Source organism: Ostrinia nubilalis, chromosome 30, assembly GCF_963855985.1.
Source record: "Ostrinia nubilalis chromosome 30, ilOstNubi1.1, whole genome shotgun sequence".
NCBI lineage: Eukaryota > Metazoa > Arthropoda > Insecta > Lepidoptera > Crambidae > Ostrinia > Ostrinia nubilalis.
The window spans coordinates 857,737-869,386 of NC_087117.1; the positions used below are offsets into that span (position 1 = coordinate 857,737).

The following is an 11,650-nucleotide window of genomic DNA, read 5'->3' on the forward strand; positions in this document are numbered from 1 at the left end:
GTATTGCATTCTAAAAGACATGAGAAGGACAAAAAAGCGAAGACCGAGATGATAGGGCATTTGATCGATTGAGATTTTGTGCGTAGTGTCACATTTGTTTATTATTTCAAAAAGGAATCTAGCTAAAGTCCGGTCGCCGAGCAGATAGAGTTTCGTACAATGACCCCGAGCTACCCATCCTTATTACTCGCGCGGTGTTGTATAGCTGTCGCGCTCGCACATTCACTACGGACGCCCGTCGCACAGTCGCGATAGCAATAAAATTACGCGCGAGCGATAAGGGGTCATTGCACGAAATTCTATCTACTCGGCGACCGGAATTTTACCATGTTACAACTCGATCGAGCTAACTAGTTGGAATTTTCCTACACAATGTATATTGTAAATGAAATGAATAAATGCGTTCGTTCGTTTCAGCCAAATGTATATTGTAAATGGAATTAATCAATGAATGAATGAAATTAATGAACGAACGAACGACTCCCCCTCCTCCTTAACCGCACAAGAGATCGTCAATATGACGTCACGGCTGCTAGGTACGCAGTTAACTGGACCGGGTTGTACTTAAGTCTGTCGCCATAACAACAATGTTAACAGCATTGTTGTGTCAGCAGTTGGAGGTAAGATAGCCAGTTCCTCCGTGGTTGAGGATTCCGGGTGAAGCTCGCTTCCACCTTCGGCCTGATCATCACTTACCATCAGGTGAGATACAGGCCAAGAGCTTCCTCGTTGTGATTTTTTTTAAATCTCACCTGAAATGATCGTCTATAGATCGTTTCATCCACTCGGACGCGCCCCACCATTCTTCCGCTAATGTTTGAGTGTTATCGGTACACGCTAAATCATCCATGAGTGCACACGCACACTACAATAATGCCTTACGGATTGCTCGCACCAAACATTGGTGGGGCGCGTCTTTGTGGATGAAACAATCTATATGGACTATGGATGCAAGCGTCACCCGGAATCCTCAACCACAGAGGAACTGGCTATCTTACCTCCAACTGCCGGAACACAACAATGCTGTTAACATTGTTATGGCGACAGACTTAAGTAAGATGGTGGTAGCTAGCCAGGCGGACTTAGAACAAGCCCTAAATAAAATATGTTTTTTTTTATTTTTTAACCCGGAAAGGGATCGTAACCGTATCAACTCGAGGCGGTCAGTATTCTTTGTATGAAACTCCATACTGCAACGCACACTTATCGGGACCGTAACGTAAACGCCTCGCCTCGCGGTTGACAGTGCGCGAAAGGCGATACGTTGTTGATCCCTTTCCGAGTTGATAAGTCTGCTATGACCTTTGTATACTCTATTTAAAAATTATAGAAAGTAAACTGTTTTTTAACGCCATGGTTGATTGACAGAGAAGGCGTGTGCATTAAGTCCGCCAGTTGTACTTCTGTGCAATAATATATAAAATAAAATTATAAGCAATAAATTTTACTAATAGAAAACTGTGTTTGCAAAGGTAGATAATTTTTTAGAACGCAATTCTTGCCAGATTTAAAATAGAATATTTTTTATGCAATTTTATAAAATGTGACATACGTGTAGACTAGTATTAGGTACTTATTATGCAGGTGAATGAATTATGGCAACACTGTTGAATTATTATTTTTCTACATGGCAATAATCGGTATGTTTTAAGGTTGTGAATGAATTTGTTTGTAAATTGGTACTTTATGGAGTTTAATCGTTTTCTATGTATTTAACCTGATTTAATTTTCGGTTTTCCGTAAATGGTCGAATCAGAAATAAGCATAGGTATTACGCTTAACTGAATGGCGGTTATCACACTGCGCCGCGCTCCGCCGCGGAGCGCGTGATTTTCATATAAAAAATCCCGCGCGCGGACGCGTTGTCAGTGTGAAGTGCCGCGCGTGTTTTCTATACAAACTGAGGTACTTGCATACAATGATTAAATCTGTCGCCCCGCGCTCCGCGGCGGAGAGCGGCGCAGTGTGATAACCGCCAATCAGTGCCTGGAAGTATGGAAGCGGCACGGGAGGGTGTTGTGGTGTCAAATGTCAGCGAGACTTCAGACGTGCTTCAGACTTGTATGCTTTTTCACGTCATGTCACCCCTCCCGTGCCGCTTCCATACCTCAGGACTGAGTTATGCCAGAGTAAATTCAAATGAGTAGGTCATCTTCATAGAAACGCCCGAGCGTGGTTTGTATGTGAGCGCGCCAATACGTATGCGGCGCGCACGCACACACTGACATAATTTAGCGTGGATTAGTGGTGAGGTCAGAGGTGAGCTGAATTTTGTCAGTGTGTGCGTGCGTATAATAGTGGCATCTTATTAAACTGTAATAGGTGCTATTTTCCGACAAAAAATGTGTAATAATATGACTACTATAAATTCATAAAGTTTTTCACAATTAAACTTCTTTAATTGGATAAATTAAAACGGACTCCGTTTTAAATATTTTTATTCAACAAGCTGGTCACAGTCACATGTCAAGAATAGGCTAGATGACAAAATTTCAATTATTCATCCGTCAGACAGATAATTAGAAAATATTAGCCTCATATTTTTTATTTTCTTTCATAATTAAATAATAACAGTGCTACATCGAGTTGAAATGGTGCGATACGTCACGCTTGAGTATGTGTCCAAAATTTTTTTATTATCTGTCTGACGGACTAAATAGAATTTCGATTGTATTACCCAGTCATCATCCCTATTCAAGATGTGTTACATACACACATATTATGTGCAAATGTTTTCCAAAAGGTTGACAATGATTTTTCCAATTTTTTTGTAATTTTTTGCACATAATGGACTACTAAATCAAAAATCTTTACAGGTGTAATTTTTTTTGTCAGTTACTGACTATTTTGTATTATTTAGTTAATTACCATTGGGTATTGAGACAAATAACTCTTTATTGTACATATATTTTAAGTTTAAATTTGATTTTGAATTCGGTGTGTATGTTAAGTAAATCATTCCAATTTATATGTTGCGTTTTATTGTTCCTTTCAATGATCATTAGATTTAGCGGTCACGCGTTCGATACCTGGTGAAATCTTTATTCTTGAGAGAGTAAGAAAATAAATTTCAATTAAAGGTCATAGCAGACTTATCAACTCGAAAAGGGATCAACACCGTATCGCCTTTCGCGAGCTGTCATCGCCTTAATTCGCGTGCTGTCAACCGCGAGGCGAGGCGTTTACAGTGCAGATAATTGTGAATAAATTGCACTATGGAGTTTCTTCACGAGCAGAAAGACGTAGTGAGGGCAGGCCTCCCACTAGGTGGATCGACGATCTGGTGAGGGCCGCAGGAGGTGCCAGGATGCGAGCGGCGCAGGGCCGGTTTTTGTGGAAATCCTTGGGGGAGGCCTTTGTCCAGCAGTGGACGTCTTTCGGCTGAAACGAACGAACGATGGAGTTTCATACAAAGAATATCGCCTCGAGTTGATACGGTTACGATCCCTTTCCGGGTTGATAAGTGTGCTACGTTCTTTAGACCTAACTAGAAAACACTGATTAATCGCGAAATCGCAGAAACTATAACATCTAACTTTAATTTGGCAGGTAGGTTCCTTATAGGGTGTAGACATCCGTTAAGAACGGATTTTACGAAACCGCCCCTTGGGGGTAAAACGATGTCCACGCGTGCGAAGTCGCGGGCAGAGGCTACTTATTTATACCTACATACAGGAAGCCTTCACAAAATCCGCTTTGAGTATTACCTACTACTTATAGATCGTTTCATCCACGAAGACGCGCCCCACCAATGTTTGGTCTCGGTCGCGCGGGGTGCGGGGAGTTCGATCCGAGAAATCCGTAAGGCATTATTGTAGTATACGTGTGCACTCCTGGATAATTTAGGGTGTACCGACCGATGTAACACTCAAACATTAGCGGAGGAATGGTGGGGCGCGTCTTTGTGGATGAAACGATCCAACTGCTCTATGCAAATCGAAAGCCTTTGAGAACCGCTGCCTTCACACAACCCCGTTCAAACAGTAATATGAGACTAAAACACCCTGAGTTGGAAGTCGTGTTAGTAAACAATGCTATGAGTGTATGACACATCAGAACGATTTCTTTTAATACTAATATTAATGGGATAGTAACTGTCTGTCTGTCTCAAGTACCTAACCTTAATTTCGAACTCCTATGTTCTTCTGATTAAATTCGTTGCGGGTCCAATGAGAGTTTAACTTTCCCCCGGGACAAACTTGACCTGCATTGGTTGGGTTTTTATGGCGGTCAAGCTGTAGATCCTGGCTACAGAGGAGTTGCAGTGGTGGGAACGAGAGGTGGGAATAGTCCCGTGTCTGTCTCAAGCATAAATCACTGTAGGCAGGTACTTAAATGAAATTCACGCCCGTTCACAACATTATGAGAGGCTCACAGTGCGCGTGGACGCACAGGGTGACACACGAACCAATCACAGAGCTCCATTCAACCACGATAGCCGAACCAGCCGAACGGTGAAGGAAGTCGGACTTGCCAACTCGAGATCCGAGGAACGCCGGTTTGAATCCCGCCGCCGCTTGACTATTGTGGTGAGCCCACTCGTAACACAAGCTTATTTAGCTTAACACGAGGGGCTAACGGGACTATTAGTAATTTGTGCAATACAAATTGCTAATATCTTAAAAAAAAAAAGATGAAATTCAGTTATTAGGGCCTTTTCCCACGGCAATTCTGAGGAATCCAGTATTGCCGGATCCTGCAAAACTGTCGTGTGAACACAAGTGTGTGTCAAATTCAAATTCGAACGGATTACTGCAAACGGGATACTTTTTTGAGGGACACTGCAAACGGGATGTGCGTGTGAATGTAATAAAATAAAACACGTTGCAAAAAAACGGTTCCTGCAAACAACAGGATGTCTCCAGAAGTTTTTATTCAGTACCTAAATTACATGCTTAGGTCCTTTCCAGGGCGCTTATAGGTACATCTCAAATATAGCTTGCCCTACCACCACTTCGGGACAAAATATGTTCGTTTTTATCCCTATTTTTCAAAGGGGAACACAGTGAGATTCTTTCTGTGGCAGACCGAAATTTACGCGTGCAAAGCCGCGGGCAATACCTAGTTTAGGTTAATTTAAAAAGTTTAACATCATCATTTTAACCCAAAGCTACTTTGTTGCTATTTTGAACTTATTATCAATATTCCATCGCGCGTCCGAAGTTTTTCTATATAAATGTAAAGCGATCGGACAGGAGACGTGCTATGACTATGGTATTGAATACCACCTCTTTAGATTGATTGAGGTGGGTCCTCAGGCACATAAAAATTTCATAAAACTAATTTAATTTTGTAAGTAAGTAGGCTTTTAAAAAGCACTTTTACACGTCCCAGTAATTAACCCTACCACTGCTTCGGGATTAATGGGCCAGTGCTGAGAAGAAGCAGCGCAAGTAACTCAGTCACTATTGTCGGTCTCCTTTTCAAGGGTTTACAGGTAGTACCTATACAGTGTGAGTCACGTTAAAGTGTACATATGAAAATAGATGAAACTAGACCTATTTTAATCGACAAAAAAGAGGTCAAAATTTTTTTGACTTCTTTTTTGTCGATAAAAACAGGTCTAGTTTCATCTATTTTCATATGTACACTTTAACGTGACTCACATTGTATGTAGGTATACAGACAGTCTCTTTGCGTCATCATTTCAGCTATAGGACGTCTACTGCCGAACATAGGCCTACCCCAATGATCATATTGACCGGTTGACAGCGGCCTGCGTCCAGCGCCTTCCTGCTACCTTTATGATGACGTCGGTCCACCTTCCACCGATGACCTAATAAAGGGAGCAGGAAGGCGCTGGATGCAGGCCACTACCAACCGGGCGATGTGGAAATCATTGGGGGAGGCCTATGTTCAGCAGTGGGCGTCCTGTGGCTGAAATAATGATGAAGATAAACGAATTAATGAAAACAAAGATCCGTTCCTAAAGGTGACCAACCCGAAAAGTTGGTTTTAATTGAATTTCAAAAATATTTTGCTTATTATAGCTCTACCCACCCACCAGCAAGACCTAGTACTACCTACCTGCAAATCGATTTTTCACTGTCACCCAAAAGGGTACACTTGCCTGCATCTCACCTGATGGAAAGTGATGATCAGGCCAAAGGTGGAAGCGAGCTTCACTCGGAATCCTCGACTACAGAGGAACTGGCTATCTTACCACCAATTGCAGTCACATTATGGCGACAGACATGGATAAGATGGTAGGAGCTAGCCAGGCAGACTTAGAACAAGTTCTAGCATCAACCAAATCGAAAAGAAAACTTTGCAACTGTTGAGAATCGAATCCGGGACCACTGGCATAGTCGTTCGGTACGCGACCCACTTCTCAGTGGTTGATAAAAAACCAATATACTTATTCGTATGTAAGTTTTTTTAATGCTTATAACAAGGCAACTTATTTGACCGCAATTGCACCTGATGTTAAGTGAGATGCAGTCTAGGATGGTACATATCTGCCCTGTAAGTGCCTATTCACTCTCGCTTAGAAAAGGCCCGGATTATCTGTGTTAAACAGTAGGAAGGTTTTGTAAGCAAAGTTGAGTTAGGTAACTTGTATTTTTAACTGAAATTAAAAAAATATATAACTTGTGACATTTCGTGAATAAAAGAAATTATCTGTATTACGGGTTCCCTAAAACTACAAATCTAGCACAGATTTTTCGAAAATCACAAGAAATTGTAAGCAAATGCTCCAAGTATCTTTCCACCCCTTGAAATCACCCACGCATATAAAGTAAGCAAACTCCACCCGATATAAAAAGGGGTAAACCGTGGAGATCCACCATTCAGTCAGCAGCTGCTCATCCGCCATCTTGTGACTTTTGGCGGGAACAGTTGACGTTTTACTTTTTAAAGATGTTGAAGATAGCAGCTATTGTTTCATTGATGCTGATTGGTAAGTTTAAAAATTAAATAATATCAAAAAAAGAAACGAGACTTTCTAGCTAATTTATTTTTATAAATTACCACAAATCTTTTTATGTTTACTTATTAAATTTACCATCTTTTAATATAGGACTAGTAAAAAAAATATTATTGTAATAGTTTTCCAGATTCCAGCCGTTTATTTATTCGTATTTTATTTTAAACTATTTATTTATTTATTGATAAAGGTACACCAACAGCAAAACACATTTAAGACATTCACAGTATACAACACATATTGGGGTTTTAGTTTAAATATGTTTGCCAATTACAGGTATACACGGGTCATTCCATAAAAATCTGTATATTTTCGACGTCATTTTGTCCGTAACTTTTTTAAGATGCTTTTGAATACTTTATTAGTGTAAATTATAGTTTATTAATTAATTATGTTATGTCTAAAAGGGCCAGTCATTTTATGCTTTATTTTAGGAGAAATTATAATTTTCAATTTTTTCATACTACATTACTCCTATATGACTTCTAATAAAGTATAAAACTTATAACCTTAACATTTATAGATAAGTTAATATACATAATGTAGTTGTTTTGTTATTATCACTATATAAAAAACACCATTCCCTAACTAGTAATATAGTCCCAAGTGCCGTTTAAAGCTAGGGCCTGACGCTCTAGGGACTGACGATTCGGAGTAAAACTTAACACAAATGCAGATTAACTTTATATTATAAGATGCTTAATACGATGTGCCGAAAAAAGCCAAAAAACCACACGTAAATACTAATTAAATTATATACAATTTCTTATTGTAATCAATAAAGCTACTCAACTAGGGACTGACGAAGTGACTGGATTAACACATGTTTCCGCAACAACTGGCACGTTTGCACTAATTCAAAAAACGGCTACCGCAAAGCAAGTATGGTCTGAAGATAACTTCGTATCGTACTTTAAACTCAACTAAATGGCATTCACTCTAAATACATAATAAAGCGCAAAATTATAAAACCAGTGCGTGGCGAGGGAATGACGCTAAAAGCTGTAGACTCTTTTTCAACTAAAGAAAATCAAATTATTGTTTATTGCAACCGCAAAATATTAATAGAATTTGGTGTAATATACATTTATATAGATTATTCGTTAATTAAAACAAAGGATAAAGTTGATGTTTTTATAACTGTGGGTCCCAAAACACAAACTTTTGGAGTACGGACATGCCTAGGGAATGACGTTTTGGGTCATTCAAAAGGAATTCAAGATGGTTTAAAAATAGTTTCAAAAAATATAAATGGGTGATGAATAAAGCACATTGCGAGCTGTTATTTAACAATTTTGGAATAAAATATTAACAAATATTTCATGTGAAATGTGGCGCGGACTAAGAGTTGACATATTTTTGTGGAATGACCCACACAACAATTTCCAAAACATTGCAGCTTGCTAAATTTTTTACTAACTAAACTACTTGCTAGATTTTTTTGAAATATTTAATACCTACTAATTTGGAAGATGATATCGGTATTGTCCATACGTAGGCACGTAATTACAGAATTTTAATGTAGTTTATAGAATTTAATGTAGTTTTCATTAAAAACTTATCGCTTTTGTCAGCGACATGGTCCCAGGCGGACTCTAGGAAACACAAAAAGGATGCTACGGCCCCGGAAGACTTTGAGCCATCAGGTAACATTAAACTTGACGACCAAACATAGTCCTCTTAATTTTCAATTTGAGCCAGTAAAATTGTCTCTTTTTAAAAGAACTCTTTTTTCTTGTTAATGACAGACAAACCTCCTTTATGGGAGGTTAAATTTCTGCCAATGTGGAGTATTAGTTTTGATTTGAATTAGTTGTACAAATAGAACACGGGTGTTTTAGTTCTATTGTTTTTCGTTGATTTTGTAGGCGGGTTGTTCATACAACAACCCACTCGACACTCAACGTGCGCTCAAATTCGAAGTGTTTCAATGTTTTTATATTAATTATCACTTCACTGCACTTTAAAACACAAAATAACACCATATTTGAGCACTTAAGTCCATTAAATAATAAATTAAATCTAATAAAACAGAGCGGCATTGCTTTCCGTTCAAAACTACCCTCCACGGAACTAACTGACATTTAATCATATCATTATCTGTGGTGTAATCCATAAACAACGAACAAATCTCTAATTCACACTACCCTCTGCGTCACGCAGTGGGTAGGTACAAATTTTAACGTGAAATCAATTAACGACAAAAAAAATTAATTGATTGATCATTGGTTTAATGAAGGAACCGTAACAGCTCCAAAAGTAAATTTACCGACTTGAATACAAAGGACTACTTATGTAGAGATGGACGTTAAGTTTAGTTGGGTGTATTCTTCTCAGAGTAAAGTAAATAAAACTTAGGTTATTGTTACTAGTGATGTTGCATGATTAGTTGCAACTTTAGATGTCTGTTGATTCAGATATTTTTAATGTTAATTTTTTAGATGAACTTTTTTTAGATTTCGTCTAAATCTATCATGTTCTTGTCTCTTCCGACTTCCTTTTTTTGTTTCCTATAGTATGTCAATGTCTCTCTTCAGGGCGTCCCTTGTAGTTATTATGGCATGGTAACTGTGTATCTCTGTGTTAGAAAGTTAGTTAAAATTTTATTACACAGGACCGCAAAGAAAAAGGGTCGGTTAGAAAATCTTCAAATCTTCAAAAGTGTTCTGACCATAGATACATTTATCTATGTCCTGACCTGACTATTCAATTTTTATTTTATTTTCAATAATGCAAAATAAATAAAAATAAATAAACCTACGATTTTCCAGTATGTTTTGTTTTACAAAGCTAGTCAGGTACCTACTTACTTTTAAAGAATAGAAGACTAGCGGCTGCCCGCGACTTTGTACGCTTGGAGCCCGTTTTAGCCCCATAAAGGTAGAGTTTTGTAAAATCCGTTTTTGGCGGATGTCTACACTCCTATATGGATCTTACTTGCCTTTAAAGTTTGTAGGTAATAGTTTCTGAGATTTTGTGATTAATCAGTGAGTGGTATTTGCTTAGGTATAGCTTTTCTAACCTTTTCCTTTGAGGTCCAGTGTAGAATAGAAATTAATAGATAAGTGGGAAGGTAAGAATTTGCTATTTTCCTTCCAGGCAGCACCCTGTGGGCTGCTGGCATATCCTGCGACTCCTGCGGGAGTGAGTGCGCGTCAGCATGCGGCACCAGGCACTTCAGGTCGTGCTGCTTCAACTACCTGAGGAAGAAACGCGGCCCTGAAGGCGTTAAGGTGAGAGAGTTAGTCGAATCGAAGTTTGTTTTGTGATACGGTCGTGTAAGCAGGTTTATAGTACCTATTAGGTACGCGCAGAAGAAGACGGGACTATTCCCACCTCTCGTTCTTACCGCTGCAACTCCTGTGTAGCCAGGATCTACAGCTTGACCGCCATAACCCAACCAGTGAAGGCCAAGTTTGTCCCGGGAAAAGCTAAACTGTCGTTGGACAAAACAAGAGGTAACGTACTGCTAGTGTGAGATTGTTGAGTTTTGAACATATTTTTTGTCACCATCATCAGGTCATTAGTCTCTCTCCACTCTCTAAACCAGAGGCGAATGGAGGATTAGGCTTACACTCCCCACGCTGGCCAGACGGGTTGGGGGATGCCTAGTAATTCACATATTCTCTCAGTCACCTCTAACGACGTCCGTGGGACGAGTTAGGTCGTTGCAGGTCCAATGTCAGTTTAACTTTCCCTAGAACAAAACTGGCCTTCAATGGTTGGGTTATTGGCAGTCCAGCTGTAAATCCTGGTTACACAGGACTTGCAGCAGCGAACGAGAAGTGGGAAAAGTTTCATTCGTTCATTCGTTTCAGCCAAATATTGTCCACTGCTGGATAAAGGCTTACCCCAAGGATTTCCACAATGACCGGTCCTGCGCTGTCCGCATCCAATACTTCCTGCTACCTTCACCAGATCGTCAGTCCACCTAGTGGGGCCTTTATTAAATTTAATTTTTCTTCCGCAGTTCTGGTCTCCCAACCCTCAAGAGACGAAAGAGAATCAAGTGGAGAAAATGCCGGTATATTTGGTCAAAAGCCTACCAGAGCCTTGGTACGCCAGCCTCTCAAACGATTTCAAACCTTACCCCTTCGAAGATGCGGTCGACAATCACATGCAGATCGTGTATGATGCTTAAGTTTTAAATTTTTAAAGGCTGCAATACCATTTCAAAATGTCTCTATGGCCAGCAATATACCTTTAAAAAAAGTTTGGATTGCGCGTCTGGCGTTTAGCCACCATATTTTTTTTACAGATTAACTATGAAGTGAAAAATAAACATGTAAAAAAGTTGACAAACTTTTTTTTTTTTAAAATGGTCTTTTTGGCCAGTAAATTGCTGAAGATAGAGCATTTTGACCGTCAATTTTGTAAGAATGAGAGTCACCTGAGTATATTTTTACTAAATTATAGCAAAGCTAGCTTTTAAGTACAATATTAGATTTAAAATTAATTATTAGGGTACCATGTAAACTAGCCGAGACTGACAACTATGTATATCTATGGACATTTTTTGTAATAGCTAACTTAAACTGAATGTAATTTTGGAATTTTCTTTGGTGAGTTTTCAAAAATCCGCAAGCCTTTTTTATTTTGTGTCGATGTTGGCTGGACACGATACAAAATCTCAACAAATTAAGTTAAGAATTTTAAAAATTAAGTAGCTAGGTATTTACTAAATTATGAAATAAAACTTTGGTAACCATGTGAAACTCTTTT

The 11,650-nt window shown here is 39.0% G+C and overlaps 1 protein-coding gene and 1 long non-coding RNA gene across 3 annotated transcripts in view; both read left to right on the top strand.

Moving 5' to 3' along the window:
• The window catches only part of LOC135086038 (uncharacterized), an 82,610-nt gene extending 79,642 nt beyond the window's left edge, over positions 1 to 2,968 (top strand). Inside the window, exon 2 of the long non-coding RNA XR_010260272.1 lies at positions 772 to 2,968. This is a non-coding gene — a long non-coding RNA (uncharacterized LOC135086038). The remainder of the gene's footprint in view (positions 1 to 771) is intronic.
• Positions 2,969 to 6,806: 3,838 nt separating this feature from the next.
• LOC135086199 (uncharacterized) lies at positions 6,807 to 11,613 on the top strand. Of its 2 annotated transcripts, XM_063980998.1 has the most exons (4): positions 6,807 to 6,901; positions 8,503 to 8,574; positions 10,028 to 10,161; positions 10,899 to 11,613. In XM_063980998.1, the coding sequence occupies exons 1-4, from the start codon at positions 6,862 to 6,864 to the stop codon at positions 11,067 to 11,069; spliced, it is 417 nt and encodes a 138-aa protein (XP_063837068.1). In that variant the 5' UTR covers positions 6,807 to 6,861; the 3' UTR covers positions 11,070 to 11,613. The 2 variants fall into 2 exon arrangements, with proteins under 2 accessions (XP_063837068.1, XP_063837069.1); XM_063980999.1 differs by lacking the exon at positions 8,503 to 8,574.
• Positions 11,614 to 11,650: the final 37 nt, after the last annotated feature.